The 26,375-nt window shown below is 36.4% G+C and overlaps 1 protein-coding gene across 1 annotated transcript in view; it reads left to right on the forward strand.

Annotated features, from left to right (window-relative positions):
* Window positions 1–18,370, forward strand: part of ATG7 (autophagy related 7) — a 40,770-nt gene extending 22,400 nt beyond the window's left edge. Inside the window, exons 16-18 of the mRNA XM_010008853.1 lie at window positions 1,147–1,227; window positions 17,284–17,406; window positions 18,329–18,370. Coding sequence (XP_010007155.1) covers window positions 1,147–1,227; window positions 17,284–17,406; window positions 18,329–18,370 — 246 coding nt within the window. The remainder of the gene's footprint in view (window positions 1–1,146; window positions 1,228–17,283; window positions 17,407–18,328) is intronic.
* Window positions 18,371–26,375: the final 8,005 nt, after the last annotated feature.

The raw sequence follows: 26,375 nt of genomic DNA on the forward strand, positions 1-26,375 counted from the left end.
ACAACAACAACAAAATTCTCCATCACACAGGCTAAGGTAGTTGTGTTCCTGGCACTGTCTGTCCTATTTGTGGACACAGAATTCCTGCTACCTACTTAGCAGGAATTTATTTGGAGCAGACAGCAGGGGAATAAGGCAACGTCTGACTTTATTTCACATCAGAGCTGACGATATGAACATCTCAGAGTTACTTTTGTTCACTTTCAAAATCTCTTCTGAGTTTGAAATTGTTGTGTTGTTTTTTTTTTAAATCCAACCGACTCAATTATTATAGCAGTTCTCCAAAATACTGTTGTATTTCTGATGCAATACAACAGTCTTGATTCTACTGCTCAAGATGTCACAGTCTGGAGGCCATATGACATTGTATTAAATGCATGGCCATGACATCACAATAGGGGGAATTATGGCCTTATCTGTGAAGTCAGGGTTAGTGTTAGGGTTTGGTTAGGGATAGGGTTTATCCTTTAAAGGATAAGCTATTAGCTTCTGCAGTTTGTGACTTTTCAACTGCAGAAAATGTGTGGACTTCATATTGGAAGTATTTGCTATAATAGATGTCAATATAATTTAAGGCATTATTATTTGTATTGCAGAGATATTTAAGTTCTGTTCTTAGTAACGTCTCTCCATTGTAGTAGACCTGTGCAAGCTCAGAATAAAGATGAAGATCAGTACTCATAGTCTAAGTGACCAAACCCTGCTCTCATGTGTTTTCAGTGTTTGTTACCAGAAAAAAATGGTTTGGAATTTTAAAATCATGTATCAATACCATCATATTAGCAATATAGTTTAGGAATGCATGACAGCTAACTTTTCAGATTATGTGTTAGAGAGATGGGGGAGGGGAAAAGTGTTTAACTGGTTACAATGACTTTTTATTTTTGCTCAAACTTTGCAATCAGAAAAATCAAACTCCAGGTGGTGCTGTCTCTCTACTTATGTTTAAATGGTGTTGCATTTAGATAGTTGTGCCATTTTTGTATAGAGAAAAACAGTAATATAGGGGGTCCCTGTGTTACAACAGTATTACCCTAGTGATAGCTGTTCTGTATATTTTTATTCAATGGGTCCAGTATGTGTCTAGTTCATGGGGAATATTTTTTGTAATTATAAAATAATATTGTAATTTTTTTCATATTCCAGATCCGTGGATTTTTATCAAGATTTGATAACGTTCTCCCAGTCAGCCTGGCATTTGATAAGTGCACAGCCTGTTCAACCAAAGTAAGTATGACTTTGTACTTCATTTGTATATACAGAATGTTCTCACTCTGGGTCAGTCTGGAGGTCCTGCAGACTGCTTTGTATTTGGCATTTTCTCTTACTTCTTTCGGGCTTGGAATCTGTTCTCACTTCAGGTAAAGTTCCTTTGCCCTCATAACCTTCTTCTTTAGCTCTTTTCCAACTTTGTTTGGCATCACCTGTTAGCATGCTCTCTCCACATAAAGATTCTAGTCTTAGCTAAAGAAACCAAGCAGAGATTAGAGCCAACACATTTCTGAAGAGTTTATCACATTGTCATAGTTTAAATTCTGTCAATATCTTTTAGCTTTGTAGAGAGAAATAGAACTGGTACTGTTTGTAGTTGCTTAAGAAATTATTTCTGATGTTTGTTGAATAAATATCTTTTTAGCTTTATTGAACTTAGTCTTGTTTTAAAATATGCAAAGTTGTCTAAATTTCTGTCTTATGATAAAAAACAGAAATATAAAGAACACTTGAGAAAAAAAAATGCCTTCTGTAACATTTCTTTATTGAAAAGACTGTTTGATTTGGATGTTGGTGTTGACAGTCCTGAGTCACCTAATGGATTTACAGCTGTTGCTTGGATCTGAGCTCTGTCTTGCCAGAACACTAGGGCAGCCCACTGATGTGTCTGTGTGAGGCCTCCTCTTCAGTCTTGGATTGTTTTCCTCTGCTGTGGCCTTGAAAAGTTTTTTCTGGCAAATCTTCTATGGCCATGTAATGCAAGTTCAAGAAGTTTTGACTGGGGTATCTCAATATGAAGATTCAGAGGTTTTGACTCATGATTTGGCCTGCTTGGGAGTACCATTAATTTAGTTCACTTTTATGTACCTTGAGACTTGCTGCAGGAAGTTCTTTCTGCTCTTTTCACTGCTCTTGTCCTTCTTTCAAACAGCCATCAAAAGCTCTTGAGGCACTATCATTTTTTTGAGGACTCTTACAGTTTCTTCTTCTGCAGTGTTCCTTATTTCTCTAGGCTAGAGAGAGCTTTGACAAGCTCTGAAGGACTATTAATGTCCATTTTCTCCTCAAAAGTTGAAGCATTAAACTCAAAACTGCTGTTATTTTTAGGAACACTTTTCTATGCTCTTGAATAGCTGAAAGCTCAGCAGTAGCTAAAAGTGATTATTTTCTCATCTTTTCCAGAAGTGTGGCTTGCAGAAATTCTATATGTGTTACCTAAAGTAATTTAGTTCAAAAAACTACTTATATGTAAGGAAAAAAAAAAGGAAAAACTTTATGATGGTGAAGCCTGAGAGGTTAAACTGCTAGAATCCAGGACATATCAATATATTAAAAAAATTAAAACATACATACATGTACATAAAATAAATGCAGTTATCAATTTTTTGTTAGCAAATCATTTCCTCTCGGAGGTCATTTTAAGAGAGCCCTGTTTTACATAAACAGACTTGATGATTTAATAAAAACTGACTTGGATTTTAGCAGCTGTGCTATTCCCAGAGAGATCACTTTTCATGTGGTTTGGGTATTAAATTACTTCTGTACTGAAAAGGTTGCTTCATTGGGGCATGGATTTCCTTACAGTAGAAGCACAGCGTCTGTTTACTTTGCTAACTTTCTGTTTATTAGCTTAAGAATATGTCACCCTGTATTATCTGGAAATCTGATGCTAATACTTTGAAATGACAAATCCAATTGCAGTTTAATTGTCATCTGTGTGTTGGGCTTGTGTTTTTTTTTAATGCAGTGATTTAGCATAATTTCATCCTGATCTCTGTCAGATTTACTATAGATTCAAGCTTAGGGCAGGAGAGAAGTGCCTTTTCTGATAGAATGGAATTTGTTGGTACCTTAATAATTTCTTCTTTCTTTTGTGTGCATTCTCTTTCTTCAGCTCTTGTCACTCTGTCATTCTTAAAACATCAAACTAATGAATTAGGAATTTAAAAAGAAATTTCCAGTACATTCTTGAATCATCCAGTACAGCTGGATGACTTAGGAGAAGCTGCTAATGATCTGCATGTTTGGAGATTAGATTTCATTTCATTTTGACTCCAGTCATGACTTCATTTCTCTGTTTCTGAAACCAAAGAGCCCAGACGTCCAAGCAGCCGGCTATATTCCTTACCCAGAATTGTCCTAAACAGGCTGCATGCCAGGGAAGCTTCCCACAGGCAATTGTTCAGGAATTTTGGGATGGTCGCAGCAGGAAACCAATCTATTTTTATTCTGGGCCAAATTTTCCCTGTATGATTTCCCCCTCTGTCTTATTCTAGCTCTGCATGAGCATGTGCTGAATGGAATATCTCCTCTTCCAGAGCTAGTGGCGTTGCTCTGCCAGTTGAGGAGCAGTGTAAGTTCTGATGCACTTCCTCTCCTTCCATGGTGAACTTATTCTGTTACTGAGAAGGGAGAGCCCAAAGTTCTTTAGTATAGATATTTATTTGCAGTGACCGCTTTACTTACGGAATGAGAATGTGAAGTTTATTACTTACTGTGCTAATTAAGCTTCCTGTTTACCCTGTTGGGAGCAAAATGGAGATATTTGCTCGTAATATTGTGGAGAGAGGCATTAAAATCCTATAGAGAAGTAGAGTAGTGCTGATCCTGTACTACCTGATCCTTGCAGGCTACTGGCTAAAGCCTTGAAGTATGAATGTTAAAGTACATATATTTCTTAATGCAAAACTGCCAGTGTTTATGTTTTAAGGTAATTAACTTTTCCTGTGATTGCTCATCCTTGTGCGTCATGGAACCAGGAGATTTCAGAGACTCAGAGTTTAGTGTCAGAAAATATTATTGTTGCTAACCAACTTGGACATACAGATATCCTCTATGTCTTATATATGGCTCACAGATTATTTCCTCCAGAGTTTACATGTATCATCCATGTTCTAGAAAGCCAGCTTATTTTCCTTAAACATATTTTGTTCCTTCCCCTACAAAATTTTTCTGATATATAATTATCTGCACCACCAAATAAAAAAGGAATAGAAATCATATATCTACTAATTTTCAAGTCCTTAGCAGCTTAACCTCCTAGTTTTTTAACCACTGGGTCATTTTATTGACTAACCTTTACATGTTTTTCAATTTCATTGCATTTCATGAAGGGTAGACACCAGGATCAGGGATGGGATGGTACTTTAGGCACTTGGTTGCAATTTCTGTTTTCAGTCAAGATATTTCTCTGCCCTTGCAGATGTTTTTCCTTTTTAACATCCCAGGAATATGTTAAACACTTTTGCTGTGACATTTACTAAGTGCCTGTGTTGCGTAAGTTATTTATGAGTGTTTCAGTCTTGAAATCTATCATCATGTAGACACAATAATGCTTTTATTGTTCTCATCTGCTAACTGCTTTTTACTTTAAATGGTTCTGATCAGTTATGACACTAACCTGCACTGTTCTGTAACTTAGTGATTTTTTTCAGTTGAGGTTATTTTTATTTTGATTCCAACAAGACCCCTCACATTTGTTTGAGTTGCACTGAGAAAAGTCTTTCATATTTGCCTTCTCCCAGTGACAACATGTTGCAAGAACTGTCAGTGAAATAGTTTTGAATCTTTTTATATGCATTTCTCAACACAAAAGTATTGTGTCGATGTTAAATAGAGGTGCATAAGTCATGGGGGGAAAAAAAGTCTTGGCTTTTGCTGTACTAAAAAAAGCTAACTCGTGTAGCTTGCAGAAATAATGGAGGAACTGGGTAGAAATGCTCATACTTCAGGAATGAACACCGCAAAAATTTGAAAGAATATTTAAAAAGAGTTGCTTCTGTTGCTGTGCTGAAACATTGTCTATGTGAGTCCATTTACAACTTTCCTTATTTCCTGCATATGTTAACATTTGACACTTCTATGTACAGTGCAGCTTCTGGATTAGTATTGGATAGATTTCATTCAGCCTTAAAGAATCCATCATTAATATACCAAGACGTATTTTCAGCATTCTGAGTTAAATGTAATACTTTTCTTACCCTTATGGTGACTTGGAAAATTGTGTTACAAAAAGTGACTTAGAGAAATTAATCACTTTTGATTTTCCTCTTTAAAAAAATGTCATTTTACCTGGAGGGAGCATGAGGGAGGATTATCTTGCCCATGACTTACGACATCTCAAGGCAGTCTTTAGCTCTCTGGATATCAATTGTAACTTCAGTGATAGAATTTAAATTACACATATTTTCAAAATTACTCAGAGAGAATGGTTTTATTACTGCCTAAAAGGTGTACATTCTTAAAAATAGTGCCTGATATTACTATTTTTAAAAAGCCTGAATTTTTATTGTAAGTCAACGAAATCAAAAGTAGATTAGCCCAAGTAAAAGGATACTAACAGAAGGGAGCTGTGATGTGTAGTAAGAATGCCACATCACACACTAAGAAATTATTACCAAGGTAATGTGGCCATTATGATGGGGTTTTTGTTCTCTCAGAGGAGGACAAATGTGACCAGAAACCTCAGAAATCTTAAAAGGAATGTTAACTTGGAGCACTATCCTATTTTGTGGATAAAAGTGTATGTAATCTGTGGTGTATTCAGTTTTGCACATTGGGGAAGGTGGAGAAGTGTCTGCAAAGAAAGGGTGGATGATAATTGGAAAATGGAACTTAAAATATCAACAACACTGAAATCTAGTAAGGTGGGAGACAGCTTGTTATCTTTGTCCTGTATCTGAAAAAAACCCATTATGTTAATGAAGTACATGTAATTCAGTGAAGTTGTGTCTTGTTACTCCTTGCTTAGTCCAACATGATGACTGGAAACTTCGTAACTAACCCTGTGTGGAGGCAGTAGTGCCAAATAAAGTGCCTTACAGGTAACAGCACCACAGTGAAGGCTGTAAACAGAAGGAACCTGGAGAAAGAGAGAACATGTTTATGTTCAATCTTAAATCCTATCGTTTACCCAAATTCAGAAAGCATGTTGACACTCCCATGTGTTGGCCCTGTTATGTCTAGATGATAAAGAGTTAGAAATTACTTCTTTGGGCACCTGAATACAAGAAAGACATCAAGGTGCAGGAGCATGTCCAAAGAAGGGCAACAAAGCTGGTAAAGGGCCTTGAGAACAAGTCTTATGAAAAGGGGCTGAGGGAACTGGGGCTGCTTAGTCTGAAGAAAAGGAGACTGAGGGGAGAGCTCATCACCGTCTGCAACTACCTGGAAGGATGCTGTAAAGAGGTAGGGGCTGTTCTCTTCTCACAAGTAACTGCTGATAGAACAAGCGGGAATGACCTCAAGCTGAGCCAGGGGAGGTTGAGACTAGACATGAGGAAGAACTTTTTCACTGAAAGGGCTGTCAGACACTGGAACAGGCTGCCCAGGGAGGTGGTTGAGTCACCATCCCTGGAGGTGTTTAAAAGTTGTCTGGATGTGGTGCTTGGGGATATGGCTGAGTGTTGGACTTGGGAGAGCAGGGTTAATGGTTGGACTTGATCTTCAAGGTCTTTTCCAACCTAGGTGATTCTGTGTGATGAATGTGTCACATCAGTTATTCAGTTGTGTGATGAAGGTTTATTGATGTTTAATAGGTAACATAAATTGCTGACACCAAACAGCTCCCAAAGTTAACAGAAGAGAGGATTAAAAAAAAAAAGTCCTCTTGTCCCCTCCACCAGACACAATGATGCTAGAAATCTTTAACGAACAGCTGCTCCATTCTGTTTAATTTTAACTTCCACCATATCTCAGAAATAACTTCTTAATAAATTTATTGTTTTGTTATGTTTTCTTCAACTAAGATAAATGTAGCAAGTATAAAATAACTCAGGATACCTTTTTCTTTTGGACTACTCTCTTTTATTCTCTGTCATAATTTAGCTGGAGTTACAGCAGGGGCTAATTTGCTGCCTTTATTACTTACTATTTCTCTTAAAGAGAAGAAACTAGTGTGTTTCTCCACACATATTGATAAGACATTGTTAGCTTACACTGTTAATGTATTTATCAGTATTAAGAATTAACCTACTTTATAAAAAGTTAAAGACTGATTTGTTTCCTGTGTGACTAAACAACCCATCAAATATTTTCACATGGGAGAGGAATTGTTTTGCATCCAGGGCTCTGAGAGGAGGATGCATTTTCAAATCTTCTGCTTCTAGAATAAGTCAATGTTAGCCTCTCAGAAGCTAGAAGCTGTATGCCAGTGTCAAAGTGTTTGTTTTGAGTGTCAGTATTTGCAACTGTATTTAAATGTTGAAAATGACAGGTTTGTGTCTTTCATGTTTTACTGAGCAAAACCAGTTTTTTTTACCCACTACCTCATCCTAAGATAATTGTCTTTAGCCAACCCATTTGTCTGTCTGTAAGATGACTTCTTACTGGATACCAGATGCAACCATTAGATATCCTAGGGAGTTTAAATGCAACTTGGCATAGAAAATGTGTTTAAGTAACAAAGTAAAACAACATGCCTCCCCAGATCAATAGGGTTGAGGGTTTTGTCTTCATGACACAGTGGAGTAGATAGCTAAGTTTTACTGCAAAGTTCATTCAGGAGCCATTCTTCAGTATTGTGTTCTTGGCAATAGAAGTCTGGAACTCTATCAATTAAATTATTAAGAAGGTTTCTTGAGAGGGATAGAGAAGAGGAGAGGTGAAAAAAAGGAACAAAGAACATTGAAATCTCTGAAACTTGTTTTATTCTCTCCTCCTTTTGCTCCAGAAAATCAGTAATTCTGTTATTACTTTTGGTGTCAGAATAGTAAAGTTTCTAGATTAAGAATAGCTTTTTAGTGATAAGTAACACACTTTTGCCCTTCAGAGAAGAAAACAAACAATATCGTTAGTCTGTGTTTCTTTTATTTGGTGAATTTGTTAAGTGTTTTCGGATGTTGAAGTGAACTAGCATGACAATTTATGCTGATGTGGCAGCTTACCATGTTAGATAGTAGAATCAAAGCTGTGGTGCAGATAATTCCAGAATTTGGTCCAAGAAGCAGCTGGTGTGACTGGCTGCTCTGTGGTGTTGATTAGTTTGCTGGTCTCCAAGTTAAATAGCAGTAAAAGAAGGAGCAATACATTCCAGTAATTGTTCAGTGATCTTAAATCGATGTAGAATATGATTGTAGGCAGTTGTAAGTGGGATAGAATGGTTTTTGAAGTCCATCTTAAATACAAATCTGTGTTACCTGGACTAAAAAACCCCACATAATTAAGTGAAGTTTTCAAGTGAAAGTACTACACTCATTTTCAACACCATGAATAAGATTAATTTTCCCCCTAAGTTTTACCTTAAAGTACCATTTTTAAAGGGAAGAAACCTGCAATTTTTAAAAAAGCATTGATTCATATTTCTGACAGGTTGTATTTCTGTTGCATTTAAATTTTACGGATCTTGGAATGTTTTTGTTGTTGTTTTTTCAGTATTTCATATTTCCTGAGTTCTGTTACATTGTAACTAGAATTTCTACAAAGTAAAGGACTACCAATCAGGAGGAAAGAGAGGCAGCATTACCAGTTATCTGGTACTGACATATCTGGTATCTGTGTTTAGAATACTGTTTTTAATTAGTTATTCTAATAGCAGCTTAATGCTGTCTTGTCAACTCTCTCTGGGAAGCTGTTACAGAATTCCTTTTGAATCAGTAAGAACTGAATTAAAATACTTAAAGTACGTACTTGCTAAGGGACTCTCAGAAAGGAATTACATAAACAGAATACAGACATGAATGAAAACTGGGAACATGCAGCATGTCGTGGTGATGTGATGATGCTGCTCATCCTGCCATTACTGAATGTAGAAACTGTTCAACCCTCATTCTGTAGGTTTCTGTCTGGAACTTAAGAGGTCAGTTGTTAATTTTGCTGGATATGAGTAATTTGTAATTCTTCTTTTAAATTCCATAATTTTTTTGCTTACTTTCACCCTAATACCTTCTAATCCTTTACTTGTTGTTCAGTTATTCCAAGGAGTCAGTGCATATTTGTCGAAGAAAATAAATAGTAGACATGAAGCATTATTATGCCTAGATTTTATACTTGTAAGTTTAGGAATCCCTTCAAGTTTAAAGAAAACCCAACAAAACAAAAAACCAAACAACAACAAAAAAAACCACAACAAACAAAAGAATGTTCCCCCATGTTCCTGGCTGGAACATAAACTCTTCTCTAATATTAGTGGATATTAGTAAAGTTGTTCAATATGTTGACTTATTTAGTGCAGTGTATTACTTGTATTTCAGCTATATTTTTAATCTCATGAGATTAAAGGGATGGATACTACCTCTTTTCCCAGGTATTTTTTTTAATACCTTCCTATTTTAAACTATTGTAGTATTGTGACTGGGGTTTCTGCAGTGGCTGTGCAATAGGTAGTGACTAATGCCAGTGTGAACTGGAGCCAAAAGTGTTGTAATTGCTGATGAGCTAATCAGCATAAATTCTGGACAGGAAGCAGAATGGGGATAAATAAAGTTGTAAATATCTGCCAAGTGTAAAACGTGGAGCAGGCAAGAGATGGCTGTTAGGTGGCTGAAGGATATACCCATGTATTAAAAGAGGTCAGGACAGATGATCTAATGATTCTCTCTACTTGAAAACTCTTCTGTTCCTCTGTTCTCAGTCTCTAAAATGAGGATGTTTGTCTTCTACTCTCCCTCTTTCTTTACCCCTTTCTTTCTCTTCACTTTTATTTACTAATGCTCTCCGGTAGGTAATGCCTTAAACTTGTACACTGTCCAGTATAAGGTCCTTATATTGATGGTAATCTGAAGATGCCATTATGTTTAACATAATTTGTGAGATATTTTAGAAAGAAAAGAGTAGCTAAAATAAAAATCTCACAGTTTTGTCTGTATTATTAGTCCATCAATTAGTATCAGGAAAAAATTGTTACATGTATATAAAACACATCCAATTTATTTTCAGAGAACTTCTGTTGACAAGACCATGCTTAAACTGACAGCTCTGAAATTTCTAAGGACTCTACTGTTCTCCTTTTCAGTATTGGAAAAATGAAACTGAAAAGTCCTAAGCTAAAAAAAAAAAAAAGTAAATATTTTGAGACTTTTCAGGGCTTATTCTTCAATAAGTTATACTCCAATTTTCTGTCCTTTGCAATGTGAAATCAGGATAGGTAACAGCAACAGACAAAACACATATAAATACAACACATTCCTACTTTACATTAAACAACAGTCTCTTTCTTAAATTAATTTTCAGCATCTTGTATTATTTAAGGTTTTATACAGATATGCTTTCATTTTCAATACTCATTTTGGGAAGGTAAGGAGAAAATTGTGCAGGCAGAGGGTGTTTTAATTATTTGGACATGAGCCAAAAAATATGCCACTTTTGCCTGGTGGTTTCTAACCTTGCAGTATTTTCAGAGCAGCCTTCTTCAGCTTGCACCTTCTGCAGAACCTTGTTTTGTGGTCTTGTTCTTAAAACATAATTGAGTGTGAATGCACAAGTGTGTGTGACCACTCATAGACATATTAAGATAATACTTGGAGTATTATCAAAAGATGAAGTGTCTTAAGAGTCATCTTTGTGCTCATGTGTCATTGCCAGACTTCTCTGTTCCTGTCTTGTCAGCTGAGCCCCTGGAAAATCATTAGGCAATCCTTAGAAAAGTTCAATTCTGACACATTCTTTCTCATAGATGAATTACAGGATCACCTTGTTAGGTTTCTTAGCTTTCTCTGCAAGTTTTTTGGACCAAGTGGTAATAAAACCTCAGAACTTCACGAAAGAAAAGGAGTCTAGGAGCTGAGGATTTTTCTAAGGAAACCAGATTTACAGATCTCCTGATCAGATTTTGAATGTTAGCAGTGCTGCCTGTGCTGCTGCCTACACCCAGGATCCCAATGGCTCATGTGCTTCATTTTATTCTCTTCCCACTTATGAAGGTTCTCCACAGCAGTGTAGTCTTTCACTAAACTTCCTGTTTTAATAGCAGATACAATGAGCTTTGAGGAGTTTAACTGGCATGGTTTTCCTTATTTTCCAAGCAACTGTTGAAACGGAAATGTCTCTTTTCAGCATTCCAGTAGAAAACTACTCATAGTCGTTTTCTATTCATTCTGCTTTGCTTGTGATGACTGGATAGTTGCAGTGTGCAAAAATACAGCTAGGCATGTAAATTTTCTAAACAGAAAACTGAATGCTGTGATTTTTCTGACTCTGAAATGTTTAGTGCAGGATCTGTCCTCTTTGAGGGGAAGTGTGTGCTGTCTTTGTTGAGTGGAAGGAGTTTAGAGCCAGGAAGAGTGTGAAATACAGCACCCATATTGTTTTGGAGGTAGGCTACCCAGATATCTTAGTGTAAACAATGAATCTGGTAGCATTAAGTTCTTGTTTTATTGTTCCTGGAAAGTAAACAAAAGTGTTTCAAGCTCTACAGCTGCTAACTACTTAGAAAACAAAAAAAGCCAAAACAAATGTAAATACTGGTAAAAAGTTGAAAAATTGTGTGATAGGAATTAGGCATAAAATGTGAGCCAATTTCACATCAGTGGCCAGGTTGTTGGGATTAGGAGTTGTTTTTTTTGTATTCTTACTTAACCATATATTAACTTCAAACTATAAAGCAATCCAGGAGCCAGATTCTCTTTCAGAATGTCTTTCTACCCAGCAATTGAGGCTTCTTTGTGAAGAATTCTATTAAAAAGAATATAACACCAAGGCTGCACATCTGTTTCTCATTTCAAAACAAGTTCTTTTACTGTAAGACTCTTAGTTTTTGGCTCCTACCATGAGATTCTTTGTGTTGTTTTTTGGTTTTTTTTTCATTCAGTAAACAGACATATAAAAAAATTGCTAATGAAGTGGGTTACTTTGTATCAGTTACACAAAAGGCTTTAGCAATACATTAATTTGTCCCTGTTGTGATAATGTGCATCCACAGAATCATTAGTTCTATTAAAATGCCATCATGTGAAGAATCAGTTGGGGCTCTGGCTCTGTAAAATGTGGAGTGGAGCTGAGATTATAGTGTCAACCTGAGAGATTTACATGTGTCAAAATAGTGTGGTTTTAAAATGTGGGTTCTCCTGGCAGTGTTTGTAGCAGACATGAAATACAGAAGCCATACTGCTTTCTAATTCTTCCCCTAAGCTCTGAAAAGTGACCCACAAGTGAGAAAAAAGATAAGAGTTCCTTAATAAATCTCTATTGCTCCAGCTTGCATTGCTGACCAGAAGAATTATATCCTTCTGGTTCTTTTTCTTGCTGCTTTGAAGTTTATTCTGCTTGAGAAAATCAATTGCTACTCTGGGACGTGTCACTGAATGACTGGACAGTGACAAGTTTAATCCCAGAAAAAGTTTGTGAGGGATTTTTTACATCTATGGTCAGATAGTAACTAATTGGAGATCAATAATAATAAAAATTATCACATCTGTCAAGTATTTGTCCTCCTGTAAAGCTGTTATTCAGAATGATCACATTGGTACCAAGTATGGGGTTAGCAGCAAAAAGAATTGTCAAGACTGAAAAAGCAAACTCATGCCAGCCACGGGCTTTTGGACTCTGCTGGACATGATTAAATAGGAGAAGATTTCCTTTCCACTCAGCAACAAAATAGGCACTTATTAAATCTGGAAACATTTTTTAGAAATATTTTGTGCTTATTTGATGTCTGGACTGGCTTTATTCCTGGTGACCTGCAGAGTATTCCTGTGTGGTCTCCTGACATAGGAGCTTGAGATCAGTTTTATTTTGCTTTATGCTTTATGAGTTTTATTTTTCTTTATGGGTACTGAACAAATATATCTCATGACATTTATCAGAGGACAGCTGCTACTGAATTAGTGTAATAAAGGTTAGATGTGGGCAAGGTGTTTATCTCTTCTTTGGTGTTTATTATAAAGTTTTAATCATCTAAATTGCAAAGTAAAGTCCCTGAAGGTTACAAAATGTTCTTGCAACTGCTGTCTATGTTAAAAGGATTTCTTTATAGTGTGTGCCTTCCTCAGTGACACCACCACGGCTCAGATAGCAAACTGGGTAATGCTGCCAGATCATCCTTTGGCTCCCTGATGTTCTTCCTCTGGGCTGTGTAGTTGGAATTTCTTTTTCAAAACTGATTAATAGGTTCCCATTATAAAAAGCAAGTAATTATAATCAGCAAGTACACTTTTTATTAAAGTTTTTCAAGCTTCTCTATATGCTAATGTAAGAAAAATATTCTGTATTGTGGTACGTTAGATTTAGGCTTATAAGATACTGTGTCTGTAGTCGTATTTGTTACCCTAATCTACATTTGTCGTTGTAGTGCCATGGAAAGACCAGTGGTGTGACATCATGGAGTTTCTGCAGGGGAAAACCAATTTTTTAAATCTTTCCATTATAAAATAGCAGATTTGGTCATATTAATATGGATCATTTCTACCCAGTTTTAAAAACACAAAAAGCTACAGTTTTCTAGATCCAAAAATAATATACCTTCAACTCATGGTTCTGTGATGCTATTAATCTTAATATTTTCAAAGATGCTTAATGGGAGACTTCCTAGTCTCTTCCATGCTATTCACTATACAAAGCACACTTGGATTTAATAAAAGGTGATCCTGCTTTGCCAAGGGGGTTGGACTGGATGATCTTTCGAGGTCCCTTCCAACCCTTAAGATCCTGTGGTTCTGTGGAAAGTTCTTCCAGGTGATTCATCCACCACGAATGCTAGACATTGTGGATGTCAGAGTAGGCAAGCAGTCTACTTTGTGTGAGTACGTAAGCATTCATTTATAGCTGGGGCAGGGAATGCAGGAATGATAAGCACATCTCTGAAATAAACCAGGGCAGTTTATACAGAGCACCCTGGCACACAGAATTAATGTGCTTACTGAGGAAGCAATAACTGGAAATTTTCATTTTGGGCCTGACTCAGTGTTCTTTGGAACTGAGGATCAAGACGTAGTTAGGTGAGTAATGAAATCAACCAGATTTAAAGGCTGTTTGATAGACTTCTTGTATATAGCAAGATTGCCCTCAGTTCCCTGCTTTATTCATAATATTTGCATTTCCCAAATTAGTTTACCTCTTCTAGCACTTTTTACCGCTGGGAAGATACCAAAATATTATATTGTTGTCCATGCATTTCTTGATAATGCTGTCATGTTTCAGAATAAGGCTACAGTTTCATTGTGTATAGGCTGAGTATTGTTTCAATGTACCATGAGCTGTAATCTGGCCTACATCACTAAAGAGATGTCTGCTAAACTCTGTATTGTTGTTCCAACAGATTAAAGCAATAGCAACACATTTGATAACGCTGATGGCTTTGAGGGCTATATGCAGGCAGGGCTGTGAACCTAATCCAAGTTTATAAAATGATCTCTGTATACAGTGGTTCACAAAGAGCCAGATGCAAGACACTTCTGCCCATCTAGTTGTTTTATTAGAATTTTGAAGTATAAAATAGTCTTTAAATGTATGTATATATCCACAGTGCAACTTCACTCTATATATAATGCGTAGTATTAAGAGGATGCTTGTGAAATGGAATGTTGGAGTTGCCCAGTTCTCTGCATTGCATTTTGAACAGTCAGGCGAGTTTGTCTTGGTTTGTTTATCTTGGGAACAAAAAACAACAAGGAAAACCCAAATAAATGTTCCTAAGCATTTTTTAATTTCTTTTTTTCCTTACCTTTTTTCTTCTTTTAATTTCTGATTATGGGTATGGGTCATTGCACTAGCACACAAAAACCCATGTGTGGCAAAATAAATCTTGGAAATATGAAAAGCAAATTCTCCAAATTTAGTAAAAGAACATGAAGTGCAGCTTTTATTTTTTTGTAGAAGTGTAAAATGTGGTCTAGAAGGTTTCAAAGGTTTGTCATGACATGTATTCTGTCATCTTCCTCTTTACAGCTGTGTTTCAGTTGCATTTGTGGGGTTTTTTGAACCCTGAGTATGCAGTAGATAATTCTGCTGCTAGATGGACATTTTGCATGAAGATCTGAGTGCAAATCCCAGTTTGTTTTTACCAGTAAACTTGCAGTCTGTCAGCTAAATATAAACAGATTTTAAAATGAGGTTGAAATCCTGTAGGACTCAATGTAAAAGGTCACTGGTCGTGTTTTGCCGGAGAATACTGTTGTGCTGTGCAAGTTGCCACAGTTTTAAGATTTATCAATGCAAAGGTTATTTGAGACCTTTAGGAATTATTAAACTAGAAAAATGTAAAATTGTTGAGAGTACGTTGTGATTTTGCTTGACTTAGATGAGTTAATAATTAAACAATTGTATGTGTGTGTCCCTGCTATAGACCAACGTGGGATGCTTGGCTTCTTTGGGGGAAGGGGAGCAGGGGTTGTCTGTTCATTCTTAAACTTTGGAATGAAGCTCACTTGGTTGAATCACCTATTTCACAATAAAACAAACTGAAGTCCTTCCAGGGTGTTGGGTTTTTTTCTTCTTTCCCAGAGGAAATGAATTCCACTGGTTACAGGAACGTTGTATACCAGGAAGTGTATACATCAGTGACTGGAAAATCAGGGATTTCTTTGAGCACAGGAGCCCAGGAGCCATATCTTGTTGGCTGATTTTGGTGCTCTTCCCAAGGCCCAGGACTTACAGAGATGCAGTTGTTTGTGGATTCTCTGATGTTTAATAAGTGTTTGATTTATGCTGAAGCTTTTTTTTTAAAAAAAATATATCCCTGCTGTCTGCAGTGGATGTGTTTCTGAAGAGTGTGGTATGGCAGCAGTACAGTGTTGCTTGTAGAACTGAGGTGATCAAGGAGGACTCATGCAGAGACTCAAGACATGCCCAGGGTTTAAGTCCACAGGAACAGTGCATGTGGTTGGGAGGGCAAAAGGCAGAATGATAGCTGGAAGAGGTGCTGGCTTGTACAGAACCTGAGCTTTGGAAATGATCCTAATTCTAAAAAATAACAGCCATCTGTGAAACTGCCTGACCATTACCCCTTTCTTGGTCCTTCACTTTTGTACTGTTGATTTATCTGAGGAAGATGATTACTGAAGTGAAGATGTACATATTGAGAAAGGCATTGGGATCTTTCACAGAAAAAGGTTTTTGGCAGGTTTAACAGATTAAGCCTTTCCATGGAATCTTCTGAAAACCTTCTCTCTTCTCTATATGGGGGAATACTGGTTGTCCTTCCCCTGCCTCTCTGTCTTCAATGTCACAGCAACTGCTCCTTTCTATTAAAAATATTGTGTGTTTTTGTAGTCCACACATGCATCCTCCTCTGCTATATGAATTTCTATAGGAAAAGTTGCTTTGCAGCCTGTCAAGCTCAGCTGCTTCATCTCTGAGACTCGTGGCAGCGGAGCAGGATATTAAGTGATCAGTGGTTGAACTCAGAACAAAACAATGGATACTGGGATTGTTCTGTCATATGTTCCCTCCATGCTCTTGCTATTAACTTTCACAAAATGTCTAGAATCCTGTCAATCTTTGAGATTTTTCTTTTCTTTCCTCAATCTCCATTGTGCTCAGCCTCTCATATATTTATTTAAGCTAAATAATAAAATAAAATTCTTCATGGTCAGGGGTTTGAGAGGAGCATAGGCTAAAACCCTCCTTGCAGTTCTTGTAGGAGTCTATAAAATTCTCAAAATAAAAGTTAAACTGGGAAAATTAGAGTAGAAAAATAGAGAGTGCTTTCAGGTACAATAGTCTCAGAACCATGATTCTCTGGAGACAGGGAGGATGTTGGATTTGGACACTGGCTCGGAGAATTTTTCAGTCTGTCCCAGCATGGTTCTTTCCCTCAACCCATGTATTGAAACAGTCTTTTACTGTGTTTTGTGTAACTCAAATGCTCCTTTCATGACTTTGCAACAAAGTTTTTCTTCTTGCTGTATAATCTGTCTTGTAATAAGCTCAAAATACGTTTAAACCAGGAAGTCTTAAACCTCGCTTCTCTTCCCTCAGGGAATCTTAAACCTCATTTCTCTTCCCTTGTAACTCAACCATTCCCCAATTTAGAAATTGAGCTGGGAGAAATGATCTTTTTTTTTTTTCTCTGTAATCCATACCTTTTTAAATATACCGTAGTTTTCTGAGTGTCCACAAAGATTGTACTTTTATTGTGTGAACATCTTATTTGATGTGGACATCTTATTTAAAATACATTTCTATTTGTTTGTTTTACAGGTCCTTGACCAATATGAAAGAGAAGGGTTTAATTTCCTAGCTAAAGTTTTTAATTCTTCACATTCCTTCTTAGAAGACTTGACAGGTCTAACTTTATTACACCAGGAGACACAGGCTGCTGAGGTAAGAAAATACACTTTGGATGTTAAGAATAAAACGGTGGCTGGCAGTAAAGGGTGCTTGGTTTTATATTCAGCTGGATAACCGTGTGATTATATTGAATCAAGCAGTGGTATTTGATTTACAGGATGAGTTACACAAGCCACATGCATTTTCCATCCACTGAGATAATAATGTATGTCCTCTTAATTTTATAGAATAGGAAATACTGTTGAATGTGGGAGATCATTCTTTTTAAGAATAGATTATGGGGTCCATGTCAACAGCTAGTTGGGAATGTGTAGCACTCTTATTATTCATGTTATTGTTGTTACATTTTCTGAAATTATAGAAATTTTTTAAGTGACAGTTTTTGCTTGGCAGTTCTGAATTATTATCTGAATAGTTTGGTTTTAGAGGGTGTGTTTCCCTGACAGTGTACACTGCAGTTTGTGCTGTCATGGCACTGACATGGTAACTCTCCTCAGCACTTGTGTACAGGACTTGGAATGCTTGCACAGAGTCCAGGATGGGCTAAAATCCGCATTATTTACACAGGCTCCTAGGTAGGTTAGACCTTCTTACGGTCTATGTCAGAAAGCAAGTGACTAGTGTTGTGTGGTATAAAGAAATCCATTATAATTTTAGGTCAATACAAAATTTGTGTACTGCCTTATTGTACTAGTGACTCTGTGATGGGTTATAATATGGGGAAAACAATGCTGTTTCCTTGTTTGGTGACACAGGTTCTGTTGTGGAACGAAACGGGTATGTTTTGATCTCATGGGCAATAACCCTCTCTAAAGAGTTACAATATTGAGTTTGTCCCATAAAAAAATGAAAGTGGTATCTGATTTAATTTTTTTATTTTAATAATTATTTGTAATCCCTGCTCCATTTGCAAATGTCTATACTGTTCTGCAACTGTAATTTAATTTTTGTGTAGTCGTATCACATGAATGTTTCCAGAGCTGGCTTTGAGAAGTGATCATTCACTTACTGTGCAAATGGTATAGCTGTTTGTTCAGCTGGAAATGGCTCAGCAGTGTTGCTTAATAAGGTTTGTGGGGATAATGATGACTTGGCTCTCCATTTCATGTTTTAACCTTTTTAAGTTATTGGTGCAGATGCTGGAGACATTAACTGTGAAGTATCTGATGTATTCTTAATTTGGCCTGGTGAAACTCAGAAAAAATCTAAATATATATATGAGAGGGATCCAATAAAGGAAACAAGTACCTTTTGCCAGGTGCCACTCATCTGCAGTGAGAGTGATTCTAGGCTGGGAGCTACAGGCCATGGAACTAAACGCAGTTAGTCTCACCTCTGTGCCCTACAAGATTGTGGAGCTGATCCTCCTGGAAACACTGCTAAGCCACCTGGAAAATAAGGAGGTGATTGGTGACAGCCAGTATGGCTTCACTAAGGGCAAATCATGCTTGACCAGTTTGGTGGCCTTCTTTGGCAAGGCTGCAGAGATGGTGGATGGTGGCAGAGCAACTGATGTCATCTACCTGGATTTGTGTCAGCACAGGAAAGATATAGACTTGTTGGAGAGGGGCCAGTTTTTGTTTATAAAGTTTTACATATTTACAGAATGCAGAGTCCAGTGTGAGTTTATTGCAACTTACTGAAGTTCAAGGCTTAACATAAAAAACTGAACTGGTGTACTTTAAAAAATCCTTGGGTTGGCCAGGGAGGATTATGCAGTGGAGTCATCACTCATAGCTGGAAAAGCTGGAGTACAAAATGTTTGCAAAGCGAATGCATTCAAATTAGCACAGCTACCATAGAATCAGCAACTTTACTTGATTGCTTCCCTGTAGCATTGCTATATTTTTGTAAAAATCTGTTTTATCAGGGTTAACTATTTTGATAGTCTTGATAAAGTTTGTATTTCTGAACAGTAAGGTACAACAGGCAGATTATTTGCAGATACTGGAACGTGCTTGGTAAAAATACCTGTTATTTTTGTTATGTATTGTCACTGTTGACTCTGAAAAATTAAGAGGTAGTTGTGGTATCCCCCACTACTCCCTCAGGGCAGTTTTTCAAAAATAGAGTTGCATAGGGAAGACCTTTAGTATATTTTCTGGTGAATTGTTCTTGTATTTTGAGCTTGTTTTTCTCATACAATGCAGTTGGTACAATTGATGTTGCTGAGTTGGAAGACTAGAAAATGGCTTTTCAGGTTTCTGGCTACTTTTAAGCTAAAATGGAGGCATTAGATTTGTTAAGATTAGTGTTTTTTAGGTTGATTTATATTTATATTCTTGATACATGGCATTCTAAAAACTGTAAAAGCAGTGAAAGAGGTTTCATAAGACATGGGTGTCCCACTTTGGTAATTAGATTATTTGGTTGTTCTGTTGGGAAGTTACTTGCCTTTCTGAGATCAAGTTCTTCAAGATTTTGTAGATGATTGTTGGGTTTGGAGACCATAAAAATGTCTTCTAGTAACTGGAGATTTTCCTTTCCTCCTCTCTGGTACAATTTGACCAGTGCCACTGCTCCACTGTAATTAAAATAGACTTGTAAAGTTATGTATCAGCAAAACTTAAATTTACTGCAGTGACATCATAGTGATGTAATTCCATATATAAGATCACTGATGTTAGGCTAATAAACTGGCATCTGGTAGGGAAACTACTTCATCCTGGACTTTTTTTCAAAGGATCACTCTTAAAATGTTGATTCATTAAGAACATTTAGTTGAATGTTTTGCTGTGGTGAGAAAAACTAGAAGTTTTGTCATGCTGGTCTTACTAAATATCTTTTTAACTTGCATTGTTCAATTTCCTCTTTCAGTGCTGTGCTGTTGACACAAAGTATTAAGACCCTCCTGACATACTTTACTTTATGTTTTAAAAATGACTTATGAAAGTATAATTATGATTCGGTATGTAATCAGAGTAGAAATCTTACCAGAGATTTAGTTTAGATTCCAATTTGATACTAATTGCAGGATTTTTAGTCAATAGAGCCCTTACCTCTTTACTGTGTGGTGCATTCGGGAAATTATAAATGTTCTACTTGACTTCCTTAGCATGACAATTTACTTAGTAAATAATAAAATTAGCAAATGTTTCTATTCTGTCTTGAAATTACAGTGAATTCCAAGCATCTGCTTTTTTCCACATCTGGCTTTAATTTAGGTTCTGTGGAACATTTTTTGTTGTTTTAATACCAGTTTGATATTTATGTACAGCTTCATCAAGAGACTGATGACACACATGGCTTTGAAGGCCAATAGAAGCTGTGGGAAACTCCCACATCAGCACTTAGACCTTGTTTCCACTGGATAGAGTTCACTTTGGGAGCTGCCCAAGATCACTTAAAAATTGCACTTCTGTTTTCCAGATCACTTTGTCTCCTTACTCCTAACCTGAACTTTTTAACTTGAATCTTGTTCAATGTGTAGTCAAGTTTAATAGGTGGGCTTAAAATAGTGAAGCTATCTCCTGGATTATTTACCTGAAAATACAGACATTGGTTTGGAGACAAAACAGCAACCAACTGAGAATGACTTCCAGTCCAGAACTTGGCTGGGCTGCCCAGTGATGGTTACATATTTGGTTGGACTCGGTGATCCCAAGGGTCTTCTCCAACCTGAATAGTTCTATCATTCTATGATTCTATATCACTGTGCATCTCTCAAACCAGCTGGCTAACTTGCCACATCCATCAGACTTAACTCTGCAGAGTAGATTGGATTTTTCTGGTGTGGAGAGCTCTTTGTCCTTCATCTTGTCTAAAATTACAGCTTTCCTGATACGCACTCAACCACTCTCCATTAAAGATTAATTTTTACTGATGTGCCCCACTTCTGGAAGTAAAAATGGACAAATTACTAAACCCACAATCAGGATTATTCTGTAGGTGGAGAAGAACCATTCACTTTCTGTAAGATTTTTCTAAGAAGCTTCTTTAAGTGTACTCATTTTGTTGTTGGCCTTTTTCTTCAGAAGAAACTGCCACCGGTCTCTAAGGCCCAATTAACCAAAATAACGAGGCTTATCCTTACTTGAGCATAAATGAGTGCTCTTGAAATCACTGGGAGTGAAGCATCTATTGAAATATATTTGAGAAGTGGTGATGATGGTGGTAAAGTGAAATTTTCGACATGAATTCACTGTAGTTGGATTTCTATACGAGACTTTTTCAGCTATATCCATTTGTCAGAAGTACAGAAGCTTAATTTCTCTCTGTTCTTAATAAGACCCAAGTACAAATACACTTTCTTTCTTTGGATTTAAATTCCTAAGCTTAGGAAACTTTAACATGCTTTCTGCTTTCATCAGGATGAAAGAATATCATAAAACCAATAAAAGAAATAAAATGTTCACTTTGTTTTGTGACTGATTTAAACATAAGGAGGGGTAGAATTTTTGCTGTCTAAGAGGATCATAAAGAATTTCAGAAGAAATCAAACTTGGACCAGAGTTCCTATTTCTGAATGTGATTATAAAGGTCAGATATTGATGCCAGCAGTTTGTAATGTCTCTGCTGGTTTTTTTTTGCTTTAGTAATTTTTTACTTGAAGTAGTCTCTTACAATGTGAACCATAGTATCTGTCATTTCTATGACAAGATCTTGTGGTCAGGGAACAAACCCTATTTGGTATTTGCAAAATCCCTCTGCTGTGATGGTTTCCTGCATCCCAAACAATGCAGATTAAAACCTTTATCCTATGAAGGATAGAATTATTTTAAAACAAATAAAGCCCTAAAAAAAGTACTAGTAAAATAGTTTGAGCTCCTTGAATAGGGGAAAATATAAAAAAACATTTTTTTATTCTGATTCTGCACTTACTTGAAGTTTGTGTCTGATCATTTTTTTCAGCTCTTTCTAGGGAACAGAGCTTAGTTGTATGTTAGGCAGCTATTAAAAGGAAACTTTATGCTTATCCACATTTGGAAGAAAATTCAGAATTTCCACTATGCTTTGCTATTAAAAATATCCTGCTTGATTGTGATTCTGCATTATAATATGCAACGTATTTGATGCTGAAACAGCAACATATGAATAGCCAAAAAAACCCCAAATTCCAAGCAAAACAGAAAAAAACATTTTCAATAATATTATAAAAGTAAATTCTGTAACTTTACTTTTTTTTTCTGTTAACCAAGCAGTAATATTATTCCATGCTGTGAAAATTCCATACAAAAAACTACTTCTGATGGGTAGACAAAATTCATATTTGTGACTTTTCTGTGTCTGTGAGCTTTTTTGGTTTACCTTCATGTTTTCAATCTGGTGCATTTCAGGAGAAATTCACTTTGACAGATACTGGCCTGCCCTGGAATCTCTTTCTTGAGAGATTAAAAAATTAATCTCTCTCCTTTCAGGAGGTGGGTTATTTTTTTTCTTTGTGAGTTTTCTCATGATGTCAATTAGTGTCATCATTTTTCTTCATTCATCAAGCAGTATCTCCCAGACCTTTAATAATCTTTTTCTGAAAAAAAAGAGAAAAAAAAAAAGCCTGTTGAACACAGTCCAAATGTGAAATGAGTCTTGGTTATGGTAGATTTAAAAATGTATATAAATTTCCAGTGCATTCTCCTTGTTATGCTTTGCTATTACATGCCTAAAATAGATGCAGTGAGTCTGTCCTTTACCACGATGTTCTGCTGAATCTATGATACTTCTAGTGTTGAAATCTTGCTAAGGAGAAGGAGAGGTGGTTGTTACAGCAGCACAAACCAGTTCAAACTGAGTTTTATAGCCTTTGAACAGCTCTATGCTGATCCCTTATGCTGATCCCTTATGCTGCTCTTTAGGGATATCTGTGAAGTGTTTCCTCTGTTTCATCCCAAAACATGATCTCATCTTTCCCCTGATAACTTTCCTGATAACTTCAGTTATTATTACTAATAATACTCAAATGCTCTTCTTAGGAATTACTTCAGCAACTGATGTGCATAAATACTCATGTTTCGTGATATGTTTGAATAAATCTGTCCCTTCAGGACAGGGAAGACCTTGTGCAGTCATTTTGCTCCTTTTAAGCCAAGGGGAAGGAGGGGGAAGGACAGCTGAGTGTAGGGTTGTACAGAATGGAAAGATGTCTTTGAGCATTCCATGCCCCAAGAGTGCTTCAAGGAGCATCTCAAGGATGACAGCCTGCCAAGTCTTCTCAGCTGAGAGTCCTATAAGACCAGAGATTAGAGTGTTGAAGATGCAAGCATATTTTCATCAGACAGCTAATGTTTGGATTCCAAAAGTTGAGTTTTAAAAGCAAAGGCTGCTATAGAAACTCTGCAGATACAAGCCAGGATTAATAAATTGATATAAATCATATATAAACCTCCTAGTGACCTTGTCTCAAAAGCATGAGACATCCTTCAATAAATGGTGCTGCTGATTAGCTGCATAGATTGATAGATTTATTAAACTTGTATAGCTGTTAGTCAAATTGAATTAAAGCCTGAAAATTTTAAAGTAAGGATTAATACTTGAGGGCAGAAATAGAGGAAATTATGACTATTCAGTTTATTTTTTTTTCCATTTAAGCCACTGTTGATATCAAGCTGTCTTTTTTTGTTTGAAATGTCAAATATATGGAAAAATTTAGAGTAAAACCACTGAAAGAAATGGAATAGTGGCATTTGGGTTAGCAACAGATGGTACTATTAAAAACATTTTTATATATTAAACTCTGAGTTGCTGTCATGGTGCCAAAACATTGATAGAGTTTAAATCTATCTGTATATAAAATTTCCACAGTAAATCTTGCATAGCTATAAAATGGAAAGTACTGCTGTGAATAAACTTAAAATCTCATCAGGTTTTATGTGAGGAAAAAAAAAACCTATGCAACAAACAGCAGTCAGTGCCTTATTTTATGTGAGCTATAAAAAAAATTAGCCTTAGTAATATAGCACCTTTCCAGGTGCTATGAAACTGCTGTGGCATTAATATTTAGTCTATGGTCTTCATAGTGCCTGTGCAGCTTTTGAGTACTGGCTTGTGGAAATAGTTCAGGACTGTCTGTCCACTTTATAAACAGTATTGATCAGGCAGCTGCTTGCTGTTCAATACCAGACATTCTCTACCAAGAGGGCTCGAAATGCCTGTGCTTTCTGATGCTTCCTGTTTTAACAATAGCAACACCTCAAGGTTCACTTGCAAAGATACACTACTTTTCTTTGGTATTAATTATTTAAATTACTCTCATTAGATCAGTATCTAAACATGGAGTGCTTGAACAGATGAGGTAATGCTTCAATTTGTGCCATGATAGTAAATGATATTAAATAGTACATTATTTCAGATTATAGACCATATTTAGTTATTGAAGAATGTAGCAGCCAACATTTTCAAGTGTATTGCTGTAAAATCTGAAAAATTGCTGTGTTGTCTTCAGAAACTAAGCATGCCTCTAAGAAATTTAGTAGACTTAATTACATTTTTTACTCTTCTCTTCTGTAAGGCAGAAGAAGAAATACTCGTAGTTTTCACATGTAATGTAATGATCCTTCACAACTAATAAGCGTGAATGTGACTGAACAGGGTCAATGTTCTGGCTTAATTTTTTTGCCATTGTGTGACATTACCAGGTGAAGAAGTCACAAATGACTTCTGTAATCACAATGGCTAATCCGGTGAGTAGAGGGTCAGTACTTCAAAAGCATCTCCAGCATCAAGGCATGCCCTCCGATGGCACTGAGGACCTCAGTGATCTGAAGTCTGTGAAGGATTCATAAAAATTCTTAACACCATTTTTAAGCACCTAATGGGAAAACAGCGAGGATCCAACTGCCAAATGTGGTAGGGGAGGACTAAAGAAAGGGTTGGTTTTCGGATAGATATTATTACTGTATAATTTGCCATGTTTGCATTTCACCTGCTTTAAGTAAACATGTTTTGAGTGTTCTGACTGCACTATGAGCAGGAGCAGACACAAAATCTACTAATCTAGGCACAAAATATAATCCTATATAATAAAAAGGTAAAGAACAGTGATCAAAGTTAAAAAATCAGCTGAGTTGCCTGTGGAGTTAGTTCTGTAAAGTGCTTTTCCTGCACCTGCCTACTGATTATCCTGTTTAAAGGCAAAGCAATGCAGAACAACTGTGCCTAAAAACTGATATGGAGTCACTGAAGGGGTATATCACTTCAAAACAGTGGAGTTACAAATTTCCTATAAATTCTGGCCTAATTTTCTAGGAGTGTCACTCCTTGAAATTCGTGGGGGGTTACACACTGAGATCTTAAAATGTTTCTTCCTAATTGGATCCAAATGTTATGGTTTGTAGTTTGTTCTCTCTTTGTACTCTATTCCATTCTGTCTGTCTAGAAGAGGACTAGTACTTTACAACACAGGCCATGTGTTTGGGAGAGATATTTGTGAGCTGGCCAGGGGGAGCCACTGATCACTTTTAAACTGTAATAGGTTTAATATTGGATCTTCTTAGCTTGCTTAAAATGGTAAAATAACTTCTCCATCTTCTCAGCTATGCACTTCAGCAGGCAGATTGCAGCAGTCTGTCACTAAGAAGTTAAAATGAGTGCTGTTGCTTTTATATTTAATATAGGATCCAAGACTGGCAACAGAGATAGTAAGAGTAGTGTTGAACATTTACTTCTCACTCTTGCTTTTATTACTGAGTGTATATGGAAGAGAGTACCCTGACATATGTAGAAAAAGAGGTAATAATATATATTGTAATAAATAATTTGTCAATATTATTCAACTGTATATGTTTTTATATTATCCAAATATTGAGCTGTGCACCTGCCTTGACATAGAACATGATTTATGGATTTTGGATTTGTTTTATTTAGGTGATCACTCACAGCTTTCTTTCCATCACCTGCCTTTGTTATGCCTTTGCTTCTGTCTGAAAGATAACATTTTAGCTGGCTCAAATGTCCTTTCACCTGTGATGTCAAATCCTCATAATTCTGGTTATGTTAAATCAAGATTCCATATTTTTCTCTTTTGAATATTGTGATAATATTTTGTATTATTGATTGATTTGGGATTTCTG

Source organism: Chaetura pelagica, unplaced genomic scaffold, assembly GCF_000747805.2.
Source record: "Chaetura pelagica isolate M959 unplaced genomic scaffold, ChaPel_1.0 scaffold52, whole genome shotgun sequence".
NCBI lineage: Eukaryota > Metazoa > Chordata > Aves > Apodiformes > Apodidae > Chaetura > Chaetura pelagica.